Here is a 27,962-nt window from a genome sequence, read left to right as displayed (position 1 = left end):
AACAAATGAGTTGGTTGAGAAACATGAATGAGAACTTTTAATTCTGACACACTTATAAAATGTGGTACTTGAAATACTAAAGACATATTTGGTAGAAGATCAGGGTTTCTGTTTATTTCATCCAAGGAAAAAGCCAAAACCATAGGAAACTGGCTTTCAGCTGGTGTTCTGTAAAATGGTACAATATTTATTATGTACAGAAGTATACACATAATCATTTGAAATCAATACAATGACTATCCTGTACTTGAAGATATTGTCTTTATCCCTATGGTTGGAACAATTATTCTGTGGAATAAAGTTTGCAAAGATAAAAATATGGAATTTTAGAACACCTATCAAATTTCATGTGAGTTCATCTATACAAAATATGCATATTTTATGGAAAGCATTTCCATCTGTGGTTATTGAGTACTTACTCAGAAGGTAAAGACAAGGCCACAGGTTTAGACCAAGCTGTAAACCTGATTATGTATTCATTTATTAATTACATAGAAATAGGAAAATTACACACGATGTTTGAGCCTCTGAGTTTCTAATATTTCCATATGAAATTAACTGAATTGACTAAGATAGTGAAAGGATGACTGATGAATGTACAGGAGTGTTTCTGGGGCAATATTTGGTCCCAGTATTAACAATTCATTATAATTAGTTGGAAATATATTTATCATATTCTATTCTATCCATCATCATATTGTTGTTTTGCTTTTTAGATTATTTTTCAGTCAGAACATCTTTTTACTATTTTATTTTCAAATAAATTCAAACACAAGAGATGCATATTTAACTAGATGCATGTTTGACTTTGGAAATCAATCTGTTACTTTATCAGAAAACTGGTAAAAGCTTAACCTCCAGACATAGCTGTACCATACCTGGACATCTATCCTAGGACACTTGCTCAATTATGTTCATAGCAGCTTTATTCATAATTGCTAGAGTCCAGAAAAAGTTGATGTCGCTCAAACAAACAATGGAGAATAAACAATGAAATACTACTCAGATATAAAAACAAAGAAAATATAAATTTTTCATGCAAGTAGACTAGAAAACATTTGCTGAGTGTGATAACCTAGACTAACAAAAATGCACAGGGATGTACTTACTTAGCCATATAGCACAGGATAAAAATACTAGAATTTACTGACCCAAAGAAAATGAGTAAGAAGGAGGAACCCAAGGAAGATGCTTTATTCTACCTCAGAAAGGGAAATAAAATAGATAGCAGAAGAAGGTGAAGATATGGAACAAGGTAGGCAAGAAAGCTCAGATAGAAATGAGGGTGGATATCAGACCTGGGGAAAGCTGATGCAGCAGGTCAGAGGGCCTGAACAGTAAGGATTAAGGTATGTGTGGAGATATCTCTCTGACAAGATGGATAAGCAAGACAGTTCTGGGATAATATAGTGGTGACTGAGATGAGAAGACACCCTCTAACTAGACAGAACTCCTAATGGAGGAAGGGGAATACCAACCAACCCACAAGAACTATGACTCAAAATTTACCTTTCTTACAAGATATGCAGGGATAAAATAAAGCAGAGATTAGGGAATATCCAAGTAATGCCTTGCCCAAACTGAGACTCAGAACACAGGAGAGAGACAACCTCTGACACTACTATTGACACTCTACTGTGCTTTCAGACACCAGTGAATCAAAGCAGATGCTAAGAATCAAAACCAAATATCAGACAAATGTTCAGATTCTTGTAGAAAAGTAGGAGGAAGTATAGAAGGATGAAAAACTAACATAAACTACACAAGAAATCAATTTATCAGGGCACAGAGGGAGTTGTGGAGACTCAATCACCAACCAAGGATCCTCAAAAGACTGGACCTAGGACTCCTACACAGATGTAGGTGATGTGTAGTTCAGGCTTAGTGTGGGTCCCCTAGTAAGAGGTACTTAGATTGTCTCTAACATGGACTCTATTGCCTGTTTTCTTTACTCTCTTTCCCTTGGTAGGGATTCATTTTCAGGCCACATGGGAAGAGTACACACTCAATCCTGATGTGATTGTTGAGTTGAAATGATTTGGTGGTGGAATCCCCTTCTTTGAATAACAGAGAATGCAGATGGAGTAGATGGAGAGACAATGAGACAAGGAATAGAGGAGGGAGGGGGCAATGATCAGTAAGTAAAATACATAAACAAATATATTACATAAAAATGTTGCATGCCTGTATGTGTCTGGATGTATGGACATAAGCATTGCTCTTTTATGACATGGCCAAAAAATAAATTGAGGTTTTTTATTCTATTTATGGGAAAAATCATTCCTGTCTCTTGCTAGTTATTTCCTACCACCTGAAAATAAGCATCAAATATAATCCTTCACTCAGAATGATTCACTCATATTTTAATAGAATTAGATTTTCATTTAGAAATTGTACCTTTGAGTTATCTTTGTCTATACAAATAGCTCCTTTTAGAATACCCTTTATTACAGCACAGAAAAATTGCCATTGGACATTTAAGGAAAACTCATTAGAAAGTCTATAATTGAACTTGTGTGACAGAAGCACTAACTCTTGCATACTAAACATAAACAACGTCAATTACTTGAGCTACCAGAGTGGCCTAGTAGTCTAAAGTGCTTGCTGTGCTTGGAAACAACAGTCAGAAATCCACAAAGCAAAAAATGTGTAGAGTATCCACATGGCAAAAAATGCAATTATACTTAGTAAAATTAATGAAAGAGAAACATAATTGGTAAATGTGATAGAAGTGTCAGAAAATAAACAACTTAGACTTAAAAAGGAAGACACATAATTCTTTTTTTCTTTTTATTGTTATTATAATTTATTCCTCCATTCATGTTACATCTCAATTATTATTCCATGCCTTGTATCCTCCCATTCCTCCCTCCCACTTTCACCCTATTCCCCTCCCCTATGACTGTGACTGAGGGGGACCTCCTCCCTTTTTATGTGATCATAGGATATAAAGTCTATTCTTTGTAGCCGGCTATCCTTCCCCCTGAGTGCCACTGAGCCTTCCCATCAAGGGGACGTGATCAATATGGGGCACCAGAGTTCACGTGAAAGGCAGTCTCCTCTCTTCACTCATCTGTGAAAAATGTCCTGTCCATTGGTTGGATCTGGGTAGGGATTCGATATTTACTGCACATATTGTCTTTAGTTGGTGCCATAGTTTGAGCAGAACCCCTGGGCCCAGATCTGCCCATTATAAATGTACATAATTCTTAAATAATTGAAATGATGAGCTACTAGGAAACTCCTCTAATCATGTTCTCAGGTACTGTCAACTACCTACACATGCTACAAATGTAAGCCAGTTAGATGACAAGGAAAATAAGTGGTCACCACTAGTAGAGATAACCTCAATTTTCAAACATAAAATGTATACTCTAAGCATTCCTTCTTTATGCTAAATAGAAAATGAAGAACTGGGCTTTGTACTACTTACAAGACAAAGGTTGTGTATGCATACAAGTTAAGATGAAGATATAAGGACAGGTTTAAAGTTCACATTGGACAGAAATCTTACATTTTTCATGGAGGTTCAAAAGTCATAGAGTGACCACATCCAGAAAATTTTAGAGAGTAAATGAACATCTATGTGAAACCTTGCTGTACCTAGGTGTACTCCAAATATTAGGTGCCTCTACACAGGAGCCAATAGATACACACTGACAGAAACACACTCTATGGCCATTTAATTTTACCTTCTCATGATGAAACTTATTGAAATAGTATGGGGTATGTTTTGATAATAAAGCACTGGGTACTGGGCAATGGAAACTGTCAACAAGAGGGTTAATCTTTATTAGCATGATAGAGATTGCTTTGTTCACTCAACTTCTGGCCTTGAAATCAGGAGGCTAACTGGAAGAAACAAAATACTTTATAGGCAAATTTAAATTAATAAAATAGCATTAAGTTTATAAAAGACTTTGGTGTTGTTTCTTTCTGCACACATTGAAAGAAAAAGACAACATTCAAAGCATTGTTCTGTTTCTCATCTTCAGACCTCTCCAGAAATAATTGTGATGACATCTACATGAAAACTTAAAAAGCACTTACAGCGTATCCAGAATGTTGCTAAAGTAGTCTTTCTCCACAGACGATTGCACTGTATAAAGAAAGAAAATACATGCTTCCATTAATTCTCTGTCCTTTTCTTCATTCTTCATTCTCCAAAAGCACCTGGAAGGAATGAAACTCATCATGAGAAGTGGAGTGTTCAGAAGCAAGTAGAACAAAATCAAAGTGAACATCTTTGTCCTACTATAAGCCTTGGTGTTGTGGTTGTGAAGTGTCATGCATATCAGCCTAACAAATGGGCACCCGTGTGTTCCTACCTTCTTTTATTTTTCTGGACAATGGAAAGTTTATTTGCACATTCAAGATTCCTTTTTTCCCTTAGGTCCTTCCTCATTCCTGGAGGAATCTTCCCTGGGACTTGTCATCTGAGGTCCACAGTACATATGAAAAACATGAGTTGATAAATATATTTGATAATAGTTTTGTCTCTGGTTCCATGACATCATTCAAATTTATGGATTTTAAAATCCCTGAGCAGAGGTTGTTTAGTGAAAGTTGTGTTTCAGAGCTATTTTACATATCTGCTTATGTATACACCAATAGAATTTATGTCAGTAGATTTTTTAGATTATGCATAGTGAAATATAAATTATTGATTCAAAAGGGGCATAGAGAATGGCTCATGACTACATGGTGAGCATTGTATCACCAAGTATATATGATGCACAGGTAGCCACTTGTATGGGCCATCTGAGAACCTCAGAGCATACACACTGTGAAATATGTCAAGCCAGTGACAAATAAAGAATTTCTACCCAAAGCCTATGTTTCAAGGTTTGGAGAACCAATAATCAGGTGAAATCCAGAAATTTCTTGAGTCCTGTTGTACCAAAACCCATCCAGTTCCTCACAAAATAGCAGCTCATGTACACTTTAAATGTTGATTTTTAAAAGTTCAACAATATCCAAAGAAACTCATGAACTTTGTGTATCATTGTAGAATCTGCATTGCTGGTATAAGAGTATACTGATGATATTTTCTTCCTACCAGCGTCACAAGATATTCCATCCCTAATTCCGGTTCGCCTTTGTACTTCTCAAATAATGCCTGACCTAATTTTTGTGTAAAGATATGTGTCACAGACACACACACACACACACACACACACACACACACACACACACTCTCTTACACACATAGATATAAGACATACACTGTTAAACTAGAGTCTATGAAAATTCAGAATTTCTTAATTCTGCATGTTTAGCTTAGCATAATAGCCTTCTATTCCATTCCAAATTCCTGCTAATAATATAATTTTTTTCCAAGTTGAGGTCAAATCCATTATTTACATATAGACCACCATGTGCTTTTCCTCTGAATTCAAATAAGTCTAAGAGAAGAATGGACCCAATATTGTATTTGTTTAGTTTCATCTTTAATCTGTGGTTTCTGTCAATTATGCATTATATACAAACTAATTTTAAATATCTGTCTGTTTTATCATTTAGTTAAAAATAACATTGCATGTATTTAAAATATAAGAGAATATATATTTAATTTTATTTAATAATTCATTCAGATTACATCTCACATGTCTCATCCCATTCCTTCCTTTCTCACTCTTTCACCATGTTCTCTTCCACTAGGCATGGGACAGAAGGGAACTTCCTCACCTACCATATGAACATGGCCTATCAGGTCTCGTCTGCATAGCCTACTTACTCTTACTGTGTGTGCCAGCAAGCCTCCCCACCAAGAAGAAGTGCTTAAACAGGGGGCACAAGAGTTCATGTCAGAGTTAGTCCCACTCTTCACACAACTGAGGAGAATGTACTGTCCATTGGCTAGATCTGAATAGGGAACCTACGTTTATTACAAGCATTCTCCTTGGTTGGTACAATATTTTGAGCAGACCCACTCAGTCCCAATCCACCATCCTTGATGGTCTTCTTGTATGGTTTCTAGACCCTATGAGTCCTACTATTTCTCCATTCTCCCATGCCTCTATCACATGGGGTCCCAATAAGAAGTCTCAGCATCTGTCCCAATCTCCTGCTGAATGAAGGATCTCAGAGGACATCCCTCTGTGGCTAGTGTCCAGTTATGAGTGAGTATATACCACGTGTATCTTTCTGGGTCTGGGTTAACTCACTCAGGTTGATCATTTCAAGTTCTATCCACTTGCATGCAAATTTCAAGATTTCCTTGTTTTTAATAGTTGATTAGTATTTCACAGTGTAAATGTATCACAGTTTCTTCATCCATTTTTTGATGGAGGGACATCCAGGCTGTTTCCAGATTCTGGCTATTACAAAGAAGGCTGCTATGAACAAGGTTAAGTAAATGTCCTTGTGTGGTGGAGGATCTTTCAGGTGTATTCTGAGAAGTAGAATAGCTAAATCTTGAGGTAGCTCTATTCCCTGTTTTCTGAGAACGTGCCATCCTGGCCAGATTGATATTCAAAGTGGTTATAAAGTGTGCACTCCCACCAGCAATGAAGGAGTATTCTCCTTTCTCCACATGCTCAGCAACATGTGCTGTCACCTGAGTTTTTGATCTTAGCCATTCTGATAGATGTAATATGGAATCTCAGAGTTATTTTGAGTTTCATTTCTCTGATGTCTAAGGACTTTGAGCATTTCTTTAAGTGTTTCTTAGGCATTCTATATTCATCTGTTGAGAATTCTCTGTTTAGCTCTGTACCCCATAATTTAATTGAGTTATTTGGTTTGGTGGTATTTAGTTTTTTGAGGTCTTTATATATTTTGGATATTAGACCTTTGTCAGAGGTAGGGTTGGTGAAGAACTTTTGCAAATCTGTAGACTTTTGCTTTTTTCTGTTGACAGCATCTTCTATCTTACAGAAACTTCTCAACCTCACAAGGTCCCACTTATTAATTGTTGATTTTAAGTCCTGCACTATTGGGTCTGTTTAGGAGGTTGTCTCTGTGTGAATGGCTTCAAGGCAATTTCCCTTTTTCTTCTAACCAATATAGTGTATCTGGTTTTATCTTGAGGTCTTTATTCCATCTGGACTTGACTTTTGTGCATGGTTATAAATATGTGTCTAATTGCATTTTTCTTCATGTAGACATCCAGTTAGACCAGCAAATTGGGGTCACCAGAGTTCATGTCAGAGGCAGTCCCCACTCTCACCGCAACCATGGAGAATGAGCTGTCCATGGGCTATATCTGATAAGAGGGTCTAGATTTCCTACATGCATTGACTTTGGTTGGTACAGTGGTTTGTGCAGGACCCCACTCCTTGAATATCTAGACCTGCAAGCGTTGACAGTCTTCTTGTGGGGCTCCTAGACACTCTGGATGCTCTATCTCTTCATTCTTCCATACCATCTTCACCTGGAGTTCAGTAGAGACTCCCAGCATCTCTACTGATCCTGTGTGAGTGGAGACTCTCAGAGTATATTCATGTCAGGCTAATATCCACTTATCAGTGAATATATGCCATGCATATCTTTTGGGTCTGGGTTATCTCACTGAAGATGATAATTTCTAGTTCCATCCACTTGCCTGCAAATTTCAAGGTTTCCTTTATTTTTTTAATAACTGAGTAGTATTGCATCTTATAAATGTACCACAGTTTCTTTTTCCATTCTTTGAATGAAGGACTTCTAGGGGTTTTAAGTTCTGGCTATTATGATTAAGGCTGCCATAAATATAGTTGAACAAATTTCCTTCTTGTGTAGTGGACCATCTTTTGGATATTTGCCAAGAAATGTCATAGGTAGGTCTTGAGGTAGCATTACTCTCAACCTTCCGAGAAAGTGCCAGATTGATTTCTAAAGTGTCTGTAGAAATTTGCACTTCCTCAAGCAGTGGAGGAGTGTTCTTCCTCTTTCTTCATATCCTCACCACCATGTACCATCAATTGAATTTTTTAACTTAGCCATTCTGATGAGTGTAAGGTGGAATCTGAGAGTCATTTTGATTTGCATTTCTCTGATGACTAAGGAGGTTGGACATTTCTTTAATTGTTTCTCAGCCATTCAATATTCTTCTGTTGAAAATTCTCTATTTAGCTGTGATCATCACTTCTTAATTATGTTACTTATATTGGTGGTGTTTAATTTCTTGTGTTCTTTGTATAGTTTGGATATTAACTATTTGTCAGATGTAGGATTGGTGAAGATCTTTCCCTAGTAGGTAGGTTTTTGTTTTGTTCTGTTGACAATGCCCTTTTCCTTACAGAAGATTTTTAGTTTCACTATGCCCCATTTATTAATTGTTGACCTTAGAACCTGACCTGTTTGTGTTCTCTCCATAAAGTTGTCTCCTGTGACAATGAGATCAAGGCTCTCTCACAATTTTTTTCTAACAGATTTAGTGTTTCTGTTTTTAATGTTGAGGTTTTTAATACACTGGGCCTTTAGTTTTGTGCGGGGTGAAAAATATGGATCTTTTTTGCATTTTTTACATATAACATCCAGTTAGAACAGCATCATTTGTTGAAGATCTTATGTATTTTCTATGGTATGGATTTTGCTTCTCTGAAAAAAAAACAAGTGCCCATAGGTGTGAGGATTAATTTATGGGTCTTTGATTTGATTCCCTTCATCAACCAGCCTCTTTCCATGGCAGTACCATGTTGTTCTTATTACTGTTGTTGTATAGAACAGTTTGAGATCTGTGGTAGAGATTCCTTCACAAGATATTTTATTGTAAAGGATTGTTTTAGTTACTCTTGGTTTTCTTTTTCCATATGAAGATGAGAATTTATCTTTCAATATCTGTAAAGTATTGTGTAGCTATTTTGACGGGAATGGCATTGAATCTATAGATTTCTTTTGGTAACATGGCCAGTTTTACTATGTTGATTCTTCTCATCCATGGACAGGGACAGTCTTTCCATCCTCTAATATTGTCTTCATTTCTTTCAGAAATTTGAAGTTTTTAAGGTTGTTTTACCTGACCCAACCTTATTTTAGTAGGATATCTGGGTTCTGATGAATCTTTATTTCCCTGGGATTTGTTGAGTGTGTTCCTATGCTATTCTTTAACCATCTAGTTTTCCCTGGTGGTGGCACACTTGAAGATCCATGATAGTCCTTGGTGGCTGATGCCTCTGCAATTGTAGGTAAAGTTGGGGCCTAAGAATAGGCATCATGTGCTGCTAGTAGGTAGTCCTTCTTGGGTACTGCCAAGGGAGTCCCTGATAGCTGTCACCTCTGGGATTGCAGACAGACATGGGACCCTGAAGACAGTGCATGGAAGTTGAGAGGTAGATCTCACAGTTGCTGGTAATCTCCTATGGATGCTGCCTTTGGAGCTGCAGACAGAGCAAGAAACATGGTAATCATGCAGAAAGGACACAGGGCAGTCCTCATCTCTGCTGATAGTCCACAATGAGTGGTTTCTCAGCAACTGTAAATAGATGTGGGGACTGGGGACTGGCATGCAAAGATCAAGGACAAGCTGCACTACTGCTGGTAGTCCCCAATGGCTGCCTCCTCTGAAACTACAGGCAGAGTACTGCTTAGAGTGCCTAAGTCTGCCACTTCTGTAATTCAAATGGATAGACATAGAAAAGTTTATCCAGTGTGAGGCAACCTAGACCCAGAAAAACAGGCATGGTGTATAGTCATAAGCAGAATTAGCCATATAGTTCATGATAGCCATACTACAATTCACAGACCCAAAGAAGCTAAGTAACAAAAAGGGCCCAAGGGACAATGCAAGAATGTCACTGTGAAAAGGATATAGGATAGACAATAGAAATGGTTGACTATAGAATACAAAGTGTGAGAGGGAGTTCAGACAGAAATCAAGGTGGATAACAGAACTGGGGAGAGAAGATATTGGAGTCCAGAGGGCCTACAAAGAGAAGAGAAACCATAGGCAGGGTCATCTCTGATCATAAGCTGGAGAAGTAAGACAGGTTTGGCTCCTGAGAGGATGTGTGGGTGACTGTAACTAAGATTCCTAGTAGCAAGGGACATGAATACTGAAGAAGAAATCCTCTAAATAAACAAGATTCCTGGTAGAGGGAGAGGAACACCAGCCCACCCGCACAAACTTTGACCCAAAATATACCCTATCTACAAGAGGTGCAGGGATAAAGAAGGACCAGAGATTGAGGGAATGTCCATCCACTGTCTGGACCAAGCTGAGATCCAGCCCACGTGAAAGAGCCAACCCATCACACTATTCACAGTGCTCTGATATGCTCATAGACAGAAGCCTAGCATAGATATCCACACAGCAGCAGATAGAAACAGATGCTGAGACTAAAAACCAAACATTGGGTGAAGTATAGGGAGTCTTGTGGGAAAGTGAAGAGAGGGATAAAAGGAAATACCTGGAGGTTACAGGAGATCCACAAGAAAGCCAAGAAAGCCAAGTAAATAGGGCCCAGAGGGGCTTGCAAAGACTGAAGCACCAACCAAGTACCATGTATAGACTGGACCTAGATTCCCTAACAGATGTAGCCAATGGGCAGCTCAGGCTTCATGTGAAGACCACAGAAAAGGGAGTGCAGGCTGATTCTAACATGGACTTTGCTGCCTGATTTTATTTGATCATTCCCACTTGGTGTGGCTACCTCAGCACACAACAGAAGGAGACGATGTGCTCAGTCCAGATATGAGTTGATGAGCTGAGGTAGGATTGTGAAGGAAGAAGGAGGGAGGATGGAACCTGGAGCAGAGTGCAGGGGCTATAATCAGGATGTAAGTGGAATGAATAAATAAGTAAATAAATGCATAAATTATTTTTAAAAAGAACATTCTTAGACAAGCGCCAACATTCCTTCATAATAAAAGTCCTAGAGAACATAATATTGGAGAAAACATAGCTCAGCACAATACAGGATACTACAGAAATCTCACAGACAAACTCATCCCAAATGGAAAAACATCATAAAGTACAGTCACTGAAGTCGGGAACAATGCAAGGATGCACACTATGCCCACTTTAATACTGTGCTTAAAGCACTAGCAGTCAAAGCAAGAGAAGAAAAGAAAATTAGATAGAAAGAGAGCAAGAATAACTCAAACTATCACTATTTGTAGATTATACAACAAAATTACATTAACACAAACTAGAAATTCTAGAAATTCTGCAGAAAAACTCAAGAAATTATTAATTAATTCAGCAATTTGAGAAGACAGAGAATCAACTTGAACAAATAAATGTTTTGTATATATCAATAATAAATATACAGAAAAAATTCATAAGCACACTGTCATTCAAGATACTCTCTTGTAGGTCAGAGATTTGTACTAAGAGTTATAAAAGAAAAAAAACTAAGAAATCTTTCTAAAAGATCATCATACTTACCTACTAGGGAAATGCAAATCAAAAGAAGTTTGGTAATTTGTTTTACCTCAGTCAGAATGGCAAAGATTAACAAAAAAATTTGACAAAAAATGTTAAGGGCAGTATCATCCTCTCAAGCCATGGAATCCCCAGAAAGTGGAGGTAGGCTGAGAAGAGGGGCTTCTGCACCCAGATTTTTAAGCTAGAGTAGGACAGATATGATAATGAAACTCACCTGTTTTCTAGTCCAGGAATATTGATTCATTACTATCAAAGAAAAGCCATTATTACACAATGATTGACACTCTGTCCTGGACATAGTTTCCACACTGAGCACTTTTGCATCAACATTTGTCATGGTTATAGTGCCTAACTTGGTAGAGTCGCTGACTTGACTCATCTCTGTGCCTTTAGGAATGGAGTCCTTCTACCCAGAAAGCTTTACTCCGTTTTTTTGGAGAGGAAAACGTGGATATATTTCTATGGTATTATATTTCTTGATGACACTATGACCTTAGATATGAATAAATTGTAGGAAGACACAGTGTTCTAGCACTTGGGTGTATCATGACAAAATGTCAACTCAGTGATTGATGGTGGATAAAGGAATACTATATAATGTCAAAGTTCACATTCAAATAAGAAACCTGATTTCTACAATGACATCAAACAATCATAAGGAAATCAATTGAGCAGAACTGTAGGTTTTATCAGAAAGAGACATAAACAGTTTATAGTAGGGCATAGACATAATTTTGGAAATCAGGCATGCATCTATGGAAAAAGAGAATATTCTATGACTCACAGAGACACGGGAAATCAAAACTGGGATTGATAGCCTCCAGTTCTACAGTGCATGCTGTCTGCTATTATGATTTGGTCAGGTCTGGCATGGGCCTTTTTGGCCCCGTTCCCTTTAGTCTACCATGACATCATCTAGTGTAACATGTTTGTATCATCATAAATGGCTTTTCAATGATTTGCTTCTTGGTTCACATTTGTGGAGAAATCCACTAAGGATTTCATGTCATGGGACTAGATCTCTGTAGTCTTAGATGAAATCATACTGCTTGTGCCTGGAGAAGAGACTAAATATATTTTTAATCCATAAATTGTGTTATTCTGAATACAGGGTCTTGGATTCAAAGCCTGTGGGAAGAAAGTGTTGGACAATTCCACAGGGGGTGAATAGCATGTCAGAAAGTACTGGCAATGATGATTCAAGAGATAACTTCATTCCCCAGTAAACTTATAAAGAAACGTGCACACACATGAGCCTTGCATATATGTGCTGGACACTGCAGACTTCACCTTATCATGCTCACAGATGGCAGATACTTTGTTAACATGCTGTTCTCTTGCATTTTTATCTCTTGCATTCTGCAGCTTCCAATTCTTGTGTGCTCCTACAGCATAAGCGAGTGCTTAGTCAGAATAAATTACCATTTATATGGTAAAGGAGATGTGGTGATTGCTGGATTTTTCCCTGCTTTTGCTGTCTACCCACTCAACAAAACAACTGACTGGAAAATGATTAATTTTGACGAAGATATTATGGTCGAGTAAGTCCTTTATGCATTTATTCCTTTTCAACATTTGACATTCATAAGCCCTAGGGAAAGTACAGCTTCAAAGATCATTATTCCAACTCTATACCCCATTAAGCCATTTCCTCTCCTCCATTCCTAGATCTTTCTGCAGTGCTGTCTTCTTGGTGACTCTTCTGGTACTTTTATGGGTAAAGAAGGTTTGGGGCTTTTATTCACTTTCTTTCCCACAGTAGACATAGGAAATTTCCCTATGTTCTTGGCCATGCCTGTAATTCCACAGGGTTTGCATGTTTTCAATGTTAGCTATGTGGAGAAAATATCATATGGTAAAAATTGATAGAGTATTTGAGGGAATTCTTAAGTCTAGCTGTGCTCTTGTATAAAGGGACAATGTCACTGAGATTAGTGACCACAGATTTCCTTCTGTGAGACTGGAGCGACAAGTAATACAGGTTTGCTGTTGATAATTTAGGGACAGAAATGCCTGAATTAGACTCTCTGCTATGTGCATTCATCTGTCTCAGGTTATTTTATCTGACTTTCAATTATTGTATTCTCTGTAACTCACCATATTTACCTGTCTGCAGCATTTACATATATAGATAGACGTTGATTTCCAATTTGTATTTGTTTGTTCATGAGTATGTTTCTGAACACACATTTTTTATGATAAGGATTCAGAAAGAAGTTTCTAGGCATTCTCAATGGTACCAGATTAAGACAAAGTGTCAGACAATTTGACTTTAGTTTCTTAGGTCCTGCCAAAGAAAAGCAATCATGCATGTTAGTGTTTAAGGGAAGTCAAATATGTTTTATCCTAGGCAGATATATCCATAGCTGAAGGAAACCACACAATAAGCATTTTAAAATAAGAAGTGCACATGGTACTCAAGTCTGAACTCAAAAGGGAACATGGAAATACATATTCAGGAATGGCAGAAGAAAACAGGCAGAAAATCACCTACAATAAACATAAGATTGAAAATGGATTGTTGTTAATGTGGCATTACTGTGTCTGCTAAAAGGTGGCTGTGGAATAAGTAACTAATTCAACAGTGGAAGAAAAAAAGGCTTAACTTGAGCTGTTGTTAGACTTTAAACATGATGTAATAGGCTTAGTCTCAAATGGACATACCAAAGGCAGCATGGGAAATTTAAAAATGGGTATCTAAACAAAATACTCTCGGAAAGAGTCTGCTGGCCATAGGGATCATGGTTTACTTCAAGTAAGATTGCAAATCTGTATGGTCTACCAGATGTCTGCACATTGCATGCTACAAGGAAAAATGTTCTGCTTTACAGCAGATGGTATCCTTATTTCTTATCTCCTCCTCTGCTTTCCAATCTCAGCAGCTCAGGCAACACTGTGCATCAGCTTGAATCCCTCTTCAGGTTGTTCAGCAGCAATCTCATTTCTGCAAATATCACACTTGTAATTACATAAGCTCACTGTGGCTTGCTTGTCTACTATGTTCAAGAAGAGAGGGCTGTGTGATTTAATATCTTCTGAAGTTAGAAATATAACTAATATTAACTTCCAACTATATAAGCTATAAACAAATAACATATTTGATGAAGACAACACATTTCCAAATGTACTTTTCATAGAGTGGGGCACCTGCAAGCATAGACTCTTCAAGGTTCACAATGCTTTCCTACTCTTCATAAAGTTTATCACATATATAGAAAAGAATGTATATGTAATTTGAAAGACGAATTGATCTGCCTTATTTCAGTTAACTATACTCATGTTCTAATTATAACTGCATAAGTATACCTATCTCAATTGCCATAGCATCAAAAGATCATAAATTGTGCAGCTAGTATTAACTTATATGGCACTAATTTTGTTTCTTCTAATTTTATATTTAGATTTTACTTTCTTGTCAAAATTAGGAAGATGGTGAAGGATTAGTTGATAAGTTCAGGATATACAAAGTATATCCTGACTAAAAGAAATTAATTTACAGGAGTACATATATTCATGCTATGGGATGTTTAAGCATGGTGCTTAACTTCCCTGCAAAGTAATAATGACAGTTTCTCTTACTGGGTTTGGGAGAGGTTTTCCTTCACACTAACTTAAAAATATGGTTGACTTGTATGCTCCAGTGGCATTTTAGAAGTCATGTGTATATTTGTATATTAATAACTTAAAATGATTTAAATAGTAGAAGAATATGAAAAGTCTGATTTTAAAGGTTTCTTCTTTTTCAGGATTTTTTAACCATTTTTCAAATTAAAGGACATAAATATCTGCTTACTGGTTATTTTAAAACATTTTATAATGAATGGTTTATTTTCAACATTTATGATATTTCATGTTGAAGATATAAAATGACATAAGTGAGTTGTACAAGATATATTTATCAGTTATCAAACTATATTTTTCAGGAATGGCATTTTTGCTGTTTTGTTCTAAAACATATTTTCAATAATTTCTTTGAGTTTAAGTTTTCTACTGTCAAAGTCACTAATGTTTATACATGTTCATTTCTCATCATGACATCAATATCTGTTTGTGAGGTAGAAGATGGTAATTCATACTAAGTGAAATGTATACTGATTAAGTTATGGGATTTTAAAAATGCTCCTTTCAATGTTCATCATACTAATTGTACATATTATAACAAACCATATGCTATCAAAACTGAGTATCTTGCTGGGCATCATGGTGGATCATGCTTATAATCTTGACATTTCTGCGACACAGGTAGATAGACTTTTGTTTTTCTATTGTTTTATTTTCTTTTCTTTCTGTTATAGTGTGAACTTTTTTTTACATTTTTTATTAAATAGTTGTAAATATGCATTTATATTATAATACATATATACAATAAACTACATATAGCAAAAAAGGACCATAAAACAATTAGGAATTATATATATGTTACATTCATATGTTTTGAGTTTTTTTCTGGTAGCCTTGAAGAAAACACATTTCTTTTCTTGGTGAGTCTAAAATTCTGAATGTAAATCAATAGGATCTATCATATCTCATCATTATCAACTTAAATCATCGGTCTCTACTTAAAAACATCTTAACCCTTAAACAAATAAGCTTAAATGTAAAATTAAACTATCTGGTCTTCAACTCCATCAGAGGCTTGAGAATTAATAAATTAATTACCTGAGTATACATGGAGTCCAGCTTAGCACCTTCCCAAAAACAAAGAGTACAGAGATGGTTTGCTGCCTAAAGAGTCTTCCAGAATTCTCTAGAACATTGGAGCATCATCTTCAACACTTTGGCCCAATATATCTGGGCCAGACATATTTGTGAGGAAGGAAGTATTGAGAGCTTCCTCACCCTGTCTTGGCTGAGTTTGGCCATTGATTCTGCCTGCATCCAAGCTTGCCCACTTTTAGGAATAATTCTGTCTGTGGTAGAAATGAGACATTTTGCACAGTGCCTTGTTTGACAGGTAGATATGATTTAATAGAACTCTGTTCTCAAGGCAAGTATGGTCTACACAGAAATCCTGGAATATCCAAATAAGTGTACTGAGTACTCTTTTAGAAATATCTTTTTAGATTCTCTTAAGTGCCAAAAAATACTTTATAAGTATAACTAGTAAGACAACACATATTGTCAAGAACCTTTGGTGAAAATTAATATATAACACTGTTTGTGGAAGGCATGAACCTCTCTTGTGTTTCCTACAGTGTGTTTGTGTCTTGGATCTCAAAAGAACAAAATGCAAAACTCTAAGGCTATATGCTCACTGACACCCACTGTTGTATTTAGTTTTGAATTTCAGTGTACATAGTGTGTAGAAAATATAAAGGAGTTCTTATTTACATCATCTTGTCTCTATAGTTATAAAAAAGGTTTTAAATTAATATGTTTTGTGTTAAAGTTGCCTTTTCAGGTTTTCAAGCATCATAGTCCATAGGTTATTAGAAAACAGAAGGGTTCTGAGACAGAATGTTCATATTTTCAGTACAATTTGAAATTACTGTTCTATCTGGGTTGGTCATTGAAGGCTTCTGAGTGCATAGCTGGCAAACAATACTTTCTATAAACATGGCATCAATATAGAGGTTTTCAAGTGCAAAGGATGTTTTAAAGGCAGTGATAGAACTGACTTATTTGACTTTAGAGTTTTTCTATTTAGTTTTCCCCATATTACCCTTCTATTGCTGAAAATGAGGTATTGAAATCACCACCGCCTCTACAGCAGGGTTGATCTGCTTTTAAATTGAATACTGTTTCACTATTGAAGATGGGTCTGATGTATTTGATGTGTAAAGGAGAGATAAACATGTTTTTTGTTTGGAGCACAAGTAGGGAATGAGAAAAAGACTTAGGAGAGAGCAGGTAATGTTTATCCCCTTAGACTTCGAACCACCATGTGAAGGAGATTGGTTGTTAACCAGCTGAAAAACATCCTTGAACAAATTCTGAGAAGAGATATAAATGTGAGCCAAAAACAAGGGGTGGAGACTTTGAAGACTTGGAATAGTTTGGGCTGTTCATTGCTCCACTTTGAGATGCCTCTTGATAAAACTATTTGAGGGAAGACTTCGAGGATCCTGGCTCTGGATGAGATTCCAGGTTCTCATTGCTCCAGGTTTCAGCAGAAGAAATTCTGCTGATTATGCCAGAATTGTTCCTCGGAACCATATCCTTATGGTTTCATTATTGTATTCTTTTATCTCCTTTTCCTATTGTTTAGGTTAGTCAGGTTATAAGTGAGGTACTCTGGGTTAATAAGTTCATAATAAAACATAAGTGTTTATAAAATTGAGCCTACAGATGTGTACATGTTTAAGATTGTAATAACCTGTTGGATTTTTCCTTCAATGAGTATGAAGTACACTTTACTATCTTATCTGAATAGGTTTTGTTTGATGTCTATTTTGTTACATGTTAGCATAGCTGTGCTTCCTTCGATTTCTTTGTCTTATTTTTTCAACATCCCAATCTCAGCTTTCTCTCCTTCCACTCCTCTTAGCCCCATCTCCATTCTACCTTCCACCACTGCTTCCCCACCTCACTACCTTCTCCACCTGATCCACATCTCCAATTCCCTTCAGAATAGAGCAGGCCTCTCAGGGATATCAGCCAAACACATCACAAGGAGCTACAATAAGACTAGGTGCAAACACTCATATTAATGGTGGGTGAGACAACCCAGTAAGAGGAAAAGGGTATCAAGAACAGTTGAAAGACTCAAAACAATCACCACCATACCCCCACTCTTAGTAGTTCCACAAAAAACAAGTTAACAAGCCTAACATATATTCAGAGGACCTAATGCAGACAAATGCAGAATCCATGGTTGCTATTTCAATCTCTATAAGCCCCTATGAGCTCTGCTCCTTTGATTCTGGGAATCAGGTTATCCTAGTGTTCTTAACCCCTCTGGCTCCAATAATTCCTCCACCTTCTCTTCACATGGTTTATAAAGCTCCTTGGGGAAAGACTTGACCATGATCTCCAATTTGGGCTCTCTCATCCTGTTTGGCTATGGGCCTCTCTGCATCTGCTCCCATCAGCTGTCAACAGAGATCTCTCTGATGACAATTGGGCTAGACACTGATCTATGAGTGTAGCAAAATATCATTAGGAATCATTTTATTGATTATTTCTGTCCTGTGTCTCTGGCATATCCAGCCTCTGGTTCCTGGTCATCCTTAGGCATGGGCTCCTTCTCTGGTGTGGGCCTCATATTGACAAGTCATTGGTTGGTCTCTACAACAAGTTAGGCTTCTCCATTGTCTCAGCACTTTTTTCAGATAGTATAAATTGTAGATGGAAGGTTTTGTGGTATTAGTGTCCATGACCTAACCCTGGAATGTTTGCCTCATTACAAACTCCATATGCTTCAGGCTCCATAGCATGCTTTACTAGGAGTCATCGCTATGATCACCCTTCTAGAACCCTGTAAGTTTCCATAAAAGCCATTATACTAAACTTTCACATATATTATATGTTATGTGGTACAGATCTTCCTCCTAAACATTGTTCTACCTTCTGTCCAGGTACAAGTTGAAGAACTACCAATGTATTTTGGCCATGATGTTTGCCATTGAGGAGATCAACAGCAACAACTACATATTACCCAACACATCCCTGGGATTTGAAGTCCATAATGTTCCACATGGTCAAAGGAACACTCTGGGCAATCTTTTTGCCTCACTTTCAGGAAGTGGTCATAGCATTCCTAACTACAGATATGTAAAAGAGAGCAATTCAGCTGCTGTACTTACAGGGCCATCATGGGCAATATCTGAATACATAGGGACACTGCTGGATCTATACAAGTTTCCACAGGTGAGATGGGGGGATGGTATAGGACTTGATGGTAGCTCAATTGATGACATTGTCCAGGGCTGTGAGGCAAAAAAGGAAACATAAATCCCTCTTCATGGATAGAAAATGATGCAGACAGTTGATGGTACACCTATATTTATGTAGCATAGAATAGAGAGAAAGGGGAATATAGAGTAGACACAGAACACTGGTGAACCTATGATTGCTTTCTGTACTTTTCTGGAACACCCATAGGAAGGAAGGTTTCACCTTCAAAGCAGGATTGTCCTAAAGGATTTAAACCATTGCTATAGAATGTAGTTCAATTTTATGACTATGTTTTTTATTGTGTTTTCTCTGCAGCTTACTTTTGGGCCTTTTGATAGCATCCTGAGTGAACAAAGACGGTTTTCTTCTCTGTACCAGGTGGCCCCTAAGGACACACCTCTGACACTTGGCATTGTATCTTTGATGCTTCATTTCCAATGGTTCTGGGTGGGGCTCTTTATCATAGATGATCACAAAGGTGCCCAGACTCTCTCAGATTTGAGAAGGGAGATGGATAAAAATGAAATCTGCATAGCATTTGTGGAAATGATCCTAGTCAGCAGGGGCTCATATCTTACCAAACCCTGGAAAAATCAGGTTCAGATCCTGGAATCATCAGCAAATGTGATTATTATTTATGGGGACTCTGACTCTCTGTTAAGTTTAATAGTGAATATAAAACAGAAGTTACTTACATGGAAAGTCTGGGTCCTGAACTCACACTGGGATCATTCGAAATTTGATGAATATTTCATGTTAGATTCATTAAATGGGGCCCTTATTTTTTCACACCATAATGAGGAGATTACTCGTTTTACAGATTTTATACAGACAGCCAATCCTTCCAAATTCCCAGAAGACATTTATCTTCATGTATTGTGGCACTTATTCTTCAATTGCTCATTTTTGAGGAAAGCGTGTAGAATTGTGGACAACTGTCTACCTAATGCCTCCTTAGGATTCTTGCCTGGGAACATCTTTGACATGGCCATGAGTGAGGAGAGTTACAATGTGTACAATGCTATATATTCTGTGGCCCACAGTGTGCATGAGATGACTCTCAATCAAGTACAATTTCAAATGCATGGAAAAGGAAAAGAGATGGTATTCTCCCCATGGCAGGTAACATCACTTCAGCTGAATTGTGATATTGGCAACATGACGCTCTACAGGCCTATTAACACCCTCAAACTAGGCAATACATATTTTAGATTATTTTGTTGAAAATATTCTAGAGAGACTGTAAGGAGAAATATGTTTAATTCAATAGACAGTTGTATTACAATTGGCCATACAGTATTTTCAGGGTAAAATTTTCAATATGAAAATTCCAATTACACAAGAGAAGAGACAGAGAATTATCACAGTGCACCTGAATTCTTCTAAATGCTTATATTATGTAAATGATGGCTCACAAAATCATCCATTTTACAGATGAAACTTCAAATATTTTCAAATTTTAATTGTAATAACTACATTTTTAAAGAAGGTGAGAGTTTTCTCCATACATATTCATGATTAAAGAGTGTTTAGTTCTACCTTTTCTAGTTAAACTGATTTAAACATTTTAGAAGGACAGTGATTCTCCCATTATCTTTTACTATCATTTGCTGAATGCAATTAATATCTATAGTAAAGGTGTTTTTCACACCAAGGTTAAAACCAAGAAGAGATTCTCTCTGATTCTACCTCTGTTATACTTCTTTGGAGGTTATGTAACATAAGTATTTGTATCTCTTCTAGCTTCATCCTTTTATAAAGAACACACAACTCATCAGTCCTGCGGGGGACCATGTGGTCATGGATTGGAAAAGGAAGTCACATGCAGAGTATGACATTCTCAACTTTTGGAATTTCCCAAAAGGTCTTGGGCTAAATGTGAAAGTAGGAACATTTTCTCCAAATGCTCCGGAGGGCCAGAAATTGTCCTTATCTTATGATATGATACAGTGGGCCACAGGATGGACAGAGGTAGGTGGCATCTTACCTTAGTATCTTCACCAGTATGTACATTTGAAATTTACAACAAGCAAGTTGTGACCATTTCTTGCTCATACAGGGTCCACTCATAGATACATAATTACCACCAATATGAAGAATTGTCTTACTACCTAATTTTGCTGGATGAACTATTTATTTTCCAAGCTTTTCATTTCTTTAATACCATAAATACCATACCATTTTCAGAATGACCTTAATCATTTTCACAGCTCATCTGACAGAGGATTTATTTTTACCCCAGCTTGGAAGGTTTTAACCAATGGCCCATTGACCTTCTGATTTTAGGCCCCTGTCAAAACAAAACAGCATGATGGGAATATGGGAAGGAGTAGGATCAGGAAGTGATGAGGGAGGAGCCTGCAGTTGGAATATAAAGAATTCAAACTGCAGAAAAAGCAGGTAACATATGTTGCTAAACCCACTACCTGAGAATAACTCTGAGACTGCCTGAGATAAGAATGTCTGTGCATAGACAAAGCCTCATGTTGGTGACAGATTCTCTATGAATTATCATTAGACACCATTCTTAGTATGGCATGAAAGAACATTTTCAGTTGTCTAACTTCTGCTCATACAATGAGAAGAGAACCAGCCTCAATTGCTCTGTATATCTCACACACCTCATACAATTAAAATGTTAGAATTGCATAATGCTTGTCAACATTCTGTGGCAAATCCCATAAATACCCGATCATTTGCTATCAATCACTTTATTCTCAGATTCCTCGGTCTCTATGTAGTGAGAGCTGTCATCCTGGATTCAGGAAAACCCAGCAGGAGGGCAAGGCTACCTGCTGCTTTGACTGCACTCCTTGCCCAGAGAATGAGATTTCCAATGAGACAGGTAATTGTCAGGCATGCAGAAAGCATACCCACCTTCCCATCATTTGCAATGGCTAAGCATATGGAAAACATCTGTAAGTGAGCTGCAACCAGCTCATTTCAGTGAAGGTATTCTTCTTCCTTCCAGCTGTTAGAAAATCACAGATTATATAAAGTTCATTCTTCCCACAGAAATAATACACTCTTGGCATTGAAATTCATACCTGCTTTATATACTTTAACCACAGTAGATGTGGATGTCGCTGCCTACAGAACACCACTGTAGACTACCAGAGAAGTATGCTTCATTACAGCATGCATTTTATCTTACTTTATTCTCTGTTGCTATGACAAAGTACCTTGACTAAGAAACTTATAAAAGAAGGCATTTAATTGGCTTACGATTTCATATAGTTAGAGTACATGTTGATACCTTGAATGAGACCATACCCCATATGCTCAAGTGTTTGAATACTTGCTCTACAGTAGTGGAGGAATTTGCAATAAATAGAAGATGTGGCTTTGTTGCCTCTCTCCCTCCCTCCCTCTGCCCCTTTCTCTCCCCACATTCATGCTTATAGATCAGATATAAACTCAGCTATTTTCTCATTTGCTTTCATTCCTTCACCTTTCCATGATCTTCATCTGGAACTATAAACCCGTGAGTTATAGCCTTTCTTTAATAAGTTGTGTTGGTCATGATGGCTCTTCACAGCAATGGAAAATTAACTAATAAAGAATAACAATTGTAGTAGTTCAGAGCTCACATGCTGATCCAAACACAGGAGACAGAAAATACATACTGTCACTAGAAAGATCCTTAAAAGCCCTTCCATAGACACAAATGTCCCTAAAGAGCCAAAACTACTATTCCACTATTTCCAAATAGTTGAACAAATCGAACTCCACGAATAGTCTCTGAGCTATTCACTTTCAGGTTCCTGACCCTAACTTTTAATTGGATTATTTGGTTTGCTGATGTCTGGTTTTCTTTATTTCATCATATAGTTTGGATATTTGCCATCTATTGACTGAGGAGTTGGGGAAAATCTTTTCCACATTCTGCAGGATATCATTAGTTCTTACTGGTAATATCCTTTGCCTTATGGAAACCTTTCATTGTCATGACTTCCTATTGTCAAAATTAGAGCCCATGCTGGCTCTCAGTGTTCTATTTAGAAAGTCATCAGTCAAGATGACCTGCCCATTGATGAGAATGAAATACATCAGTCTTCCAGTTTAATGTGTGTGAAGTTTTATGTGTGCTTTAACATTTATTAGGGTTTCATTTACAAATGTGGGTGCCCTTTCATTTGTGAAATATATGTTCAGATTTGAGACACCATATTAGTGAGGTTTTCCTTTAATGTGTGTGAAATGTCCTCCATCTCTTTGATTAAATTTTGTTTGAAGTCTATGTTGTTAGATATCAGAATAGTAACACCAGCCTGTATCTTAGGTCCATTTTCATGGAAAAGCTTTTTCCAACCCTTTACTCTGAGGTAACATCTGTCTTTGATGTTGAGGTCTTTTTCTTCCCTGCAGTGGAAGGATGGGTAATATTTTCATACCCATTATGTTATCCTGTGTTTTTTATTTGGAAATTCTGTCCATTGATAGTGATGGATGTTAATGACCCATTATGATTAATTCCTGTTATTTTGGTAGTGTTTCTGTTGTTCCTGCTGCTGCTGCTGCTGCTGCTTCTGTTGGTGATGGTGGTGGTGGTGGTGGTGGTGTGTGTGTGTGTGCATGTGTGTATGTTTACCTTCTTTGGGTTTTGTTAGTGTGCAATTTACTCCTTGTGTTTTCAGGAGTGTACTTAATCTCCTTGTGTTGGCATGTATCTTTTATTGTCTTCTCTAAGGCTGGATTTGTACACAGATATTGCTTAAATTTGACTTTGTCATGTTCTTTCTCTATGGTGATTGAAAGTGTTGCTAGGTATAGTAGTCTAGGTTGGTATCTGTGGACTCTTAGAGCCTTAAAGACATCTGTCCAGGTACTTCTGGTTCAGAGTCTCTGTTGAAAGGTTGGGTATAGTTCTAATAGATCTTCCTTTATATGTAGCTTGGCCTTTTTCTCTTGTTGCTTTTAATATTCTTTCTTTGTTCTACACATTTAGTGTTTTGGTTATTATTTTGCCTGTGGTCTTCCATTTCTGGTTCTATATATTTGGTATTCTGTAAACTTCTACCTTTATAGGCATGCCCTTTTTTATGTTTGGAAATTTTTCTTCTGTGATTTTGTCAAATATATTTTAACACTATCAAACTAGAATTATTGTTAGTCTCCTACATCTACTATTTATAGGTTGGTCTTCCATAATGTCTCAAATGTCCTGGATGGTTTTGTGTTAAGAGTTTTTAGATTTAACATTTTCTTTGACAAATGAATCTTCTGTCATTGTGTCATCAACCTTCAGAGATTCTTTCTTCTATCTCTTCAATTCTGTTCCTGATGATTGCATATGTAGGTCCTTTTTGTTTGCCAAGATTTTTAGACCAGTTTCATTCATCTGTTTGTTTGTTTATTTATTGTGTTTTTGTTGGATTTCATGGCTTTCATTAAGGAATTTATTGAGCCGTTCCAATTTTTTTCTTTCTCTTTCCTTAATTTTTTTAAGAGAGTGGTTTTTTTTTCTTCTTTAGGAGCCTGAATCATATTCGTGAAGTTGATCTTAAGGTCATTGTCTTGTGCTTCCACCTGCACTGAAATATTGCAGTCTTGTTGTCTTAGGATAGTTGGGACCTGGTGGTGCCCTATGGCTTTGGCTATTTGTTGACTGTGTTCTCACACTGCAGTTAAGACATGTAGGTTTGAGGTGATTATAGGTCTAAGAGCTGATTTCTGAGTTTGTATTTATTGCATGGTGGTTTTTTTCCTTAATTTATTCTTGTTCCATCTCAATGGTTATCCTATCCCTTGTATCCTCCCATTCTTCCCTCCCTCCCATTTTCCCCTTATTCCCCTCCCCTATGACTGTTCCTGAGAGGGATTTCCTCTCCCTGTATATGCTCAGAGGGTATCAAATCTCTTCTTGGTAACCTGCTATCCTTCCTTTCAGTGCCACCAGGTCTCCCCCTCCAGGGGACATGGTCAAATATAAGGCACCAGAGGTCATGTGAAAGTCATACCTCACTCTACACTCAGCTGTAGAGAATGTTCTGTCCATTGATTAGATCTGGGTAGGGGTTTAAAGTTTACCGCCTGTATTATTCTTGGCTGGTGCCTTAGTTTGAGTGGGACCCCTGAGCCCAAATCTGCCTTTCATAATGTTCTACTTTTAGGTTTCTAGGACCCTCTGGATCCTTCTACTTTGCTACTCTCCCATGCTTCTCTCATCTAGAGTCCCAGTAGGATGTCCTGCCCTCTGTTCCAGTTTCCTAGTAAGTGAAGGCTTTCGTGGGACATGCCCCTTGGGCTAGCATGCAGATATAAGTATGAGTATATACCGTTTGAGTCTCACTTGCATGGTGTTTTTGTCCTTGGCTTTTGTTTCTTTTTTGGTCTTCAAGTCTTTGAGGCCTGAATTTCTGACAGCTGACTTGAGATTGTGTGAACAGGTTGGGGGCAAGGCTTCAGGTGACAAACTGGGCCTTTGGTGCTGCATGGGGTCTCTGTCCCTCTAACTGAGGTCACCAATACCTGTTTTTCTGGCCATTCCCTTGGTCTTATTGAACTTTTCCTTTAATCTAGTGTTCTGCTAGTATTCTCTGTGTAGGGATATATTTCTATACAGATATTGTTTAAGATGACTTTGTCATGAAATATCTTGTTTTTCCCATCTATGGTGATTGAAAGCTTTTCTTGCTATAGAGGTCTGGAATAGAAAGTTTTCTGGGTATGGTATGGTTTCCAACTGTGTGTATTTTATACACACAAAACAAGATGACTCAAATAACAGTGCAGGATGGTACACCTGGCAAGTGGCATCTGGTCAAAGGAGAAACCTGAATGCACATTCATGATCAACTGCATTTCTGGCAGATATGAATCAGTGTGTGAGGTGTCCAGAAACTCACTATGCAAACCAAGAGAGGAACCAATGCTTACAGAAAACTGTGACATTTCTTGCCTATGATGAGCCCTTGGGGACAACACTCAGCTTCACGTCCCTGAGCTTCTCCTCACTCACAGCTGTTGTTCTTGTTGTGTTTCTGAAACACAGAGATACTCCTATTGTCAAGGCCAATAACCGGCATCTCAGTTATATCCTGCTCATCACTCTGACCCTTTGTTTTCTCTGTCCCTTCCTCTTCATTGGCCATCCTAACACAGCCACATGTGTCCTGCAGCAAAACATTTTTGGACTCCTCTTCAGTGTAGCTCTTTCTACTGTGTTGGCCAAAACTATCACTGTACTTATAGCCTTCAAGATCACTGCTCCAGGAAGAGTTAGGAGGTGGTTGCTGATCTCAAGGGCCCCTAATTTCATTATTGCCATCTGCACCCTGATCCAAGTTGTGCTTTGTGGAATTTGGCTGGCAACTTCTCCTCCCTTCATTGATAAAGATGCTCACTCAGAACATAAACACATCATCATCATTTGCAACAAGGGATCAGCTATTGCCTTCCACTGTATCCTTGGATATCTGGGAGCCCTGGCCTTGGGGAGCTACTTTATGGCTTTCTTATCCAGAAATCTGCCTGACACATTCAATGAAGCCAAGTTTCTGGCTTTTAGCATGCTTGTATTCTGCAGTGTCTGGGTCACCTTCCTCCCTGTCTACCACAGCACCAAGGGAAAGGTCATGGTGGCTATGGAAGTCTTCTCTATCTTGGCTTCCAGTGCATCACTCTTGGGCATCATCTTTGGCCCTAAGTGCTACATCATATTATTAAGGCCTGAACAGAACTCACTTCATTACATCAGGGACAGAAAATATGCTAGGAAGAAAGACCTTCTTAAATCCTAGCTCCTGTGTTTCTTAAATAATATCTTCGAAGGCTGTTGATTTTCACCCTCTGAACAATCAAATATAACGTTAGAATTTTCCCTTTGATATGGGTTTGATTAGGTAATCATTTAGGATAATTGGATTCTGTAGCCATCCTGGTTTTTTTCTTTTTTTCATTTATTTATTTATTTATTTATTTATTTAATATATTTTTTAATTTTTTACATATACATTCATATTATTATACATATGCACATTAAACTACCTATAGCACAAAGAACCACTACACAATCAGAATTATACAAATGTTACATTCTTGGTGTTTTAGCTATTTGTATTTGACAGCCTTGAAGAAAACATCTTTCCTATCTTGGTGCATCTAAAATTTTGGGTGTAAATCAATCTCCATCACACCTTGTCATTATCAACCTAAAACATCTATCTAGACCTAAAAAGATCTTAGCCCCTAAACAACTGAACTTCATTGTAAAACTAAGCTCTCTGGTCTTCAATTCCATCAGAGACTTGAAAAGGAATAAACTTAATTACTGAGTATATCGGGAGTGCATGTTTGTAGATTTCCAAATGTGAAGATGACAGAGATAGTTTTCTACTTGAATAGTCATCCAAACTCTATTATGGTGGAGCATGTTCTTCAGCCTTCTGGCTGAATATATCTAACATACATATTTGTGAGGCAGGAACTATTGAGGACTTGCTTACCCTATCTTAGCAGAGTTCGACAGGCAACTCTGCCTGCATCTAAGTTTGCTCTTTTTTTAGGCATAATTCTGTCTGTGGTAGAAATTAGAACATTTTGCTAAGTGGCTTGTTTGCCACATTTGAAACCAACTCCATAAGGCAATTCTTTAATGCTCATCATCCTCTTTGAGGTAGGTTGGGTGTTGCCAGGAGTTAACCTGTCTTATTGTCAGTGAATCTTTAAAATAATAAAAACAACTTAAATACCATATTCTGCATGTCTCTGAGGTTTTTTAAAGACCTTATCTAACTATCTTATCTTATCTTTCTGTAGAATCATATCTATCTGTTGCACCTGAAATGTATATTCTTGTGATAAAAGTTTAGTA

At 37.4% G+C, this 27,962-nt stretch overlaps 2 protein-coding genes across 2 annotated transcripts in view; one reads left to right on the top strand and one right to left on the bottom strand.

Moving 5' to 3' along the window:
* LOC311606487 (vomeronasal type-2 receptor 116-like) overlaps window positions 1–11,648 on the bottom strand; it is a gene marked incomplete at both ends in the record, with an annotated part of 29,208 nt that extends 17,560 nt beyond the window's left edge. Inside the window, one exon of the mRNA XM_084797762.1 lies at window positions 11,526–11,648. Within this exon, the coding sequence (XP_084653888.1) occupies window positions 11,526–11,648 (123 nt within the window). The remainder of the gene's footprint in view (window positions 1–11,525) is intronic.
* Window positions 11,649–11,706: 58 nt separating this feature from the next.
* LOC311606486 (vomeronasal type-2 receptor 116-like) lies at window positions 11,707–26,889 on the top strand (the record flags this gene model as incomplete). The annotated part of the gene is made up of 7 exons (XM_084797761.1): window positions 11,707–11,775; window positions 12,677–12,852; window positions 18,829–19,120; window positions 19,463–20,269; window positions 20,891–21,118; window positions 21,869–21,992; window positions 25,961–26,889. The coding sequence occupies 7 exons, from the start codon at window positions 11,707–11,709 to the stop codon at window positions 26,887–26,889; spliced, it is 2,625 nt and encodes an 874-aa protein (XP_084653887.1).
* Between the last annotated feature and the right edge of the window lie 1,073 nt (window positions 26,890–27,962).

The sequence above is a fragment of the Acomys minous genome (assembly GCF_964271855.1).
Source record: "Acomys minous genome assembly, chromosome: 10".
Lineage (NCBI taxonomy): Eukaryota > Metazoa > Chordata > Mammalia > Rodentia > Muridae > Acomys > Acomys minous.
Note: the sequence above shows the minus strand (reverse complement) of the source record. Positions and strands in the feature narration are given on the sequence as shown.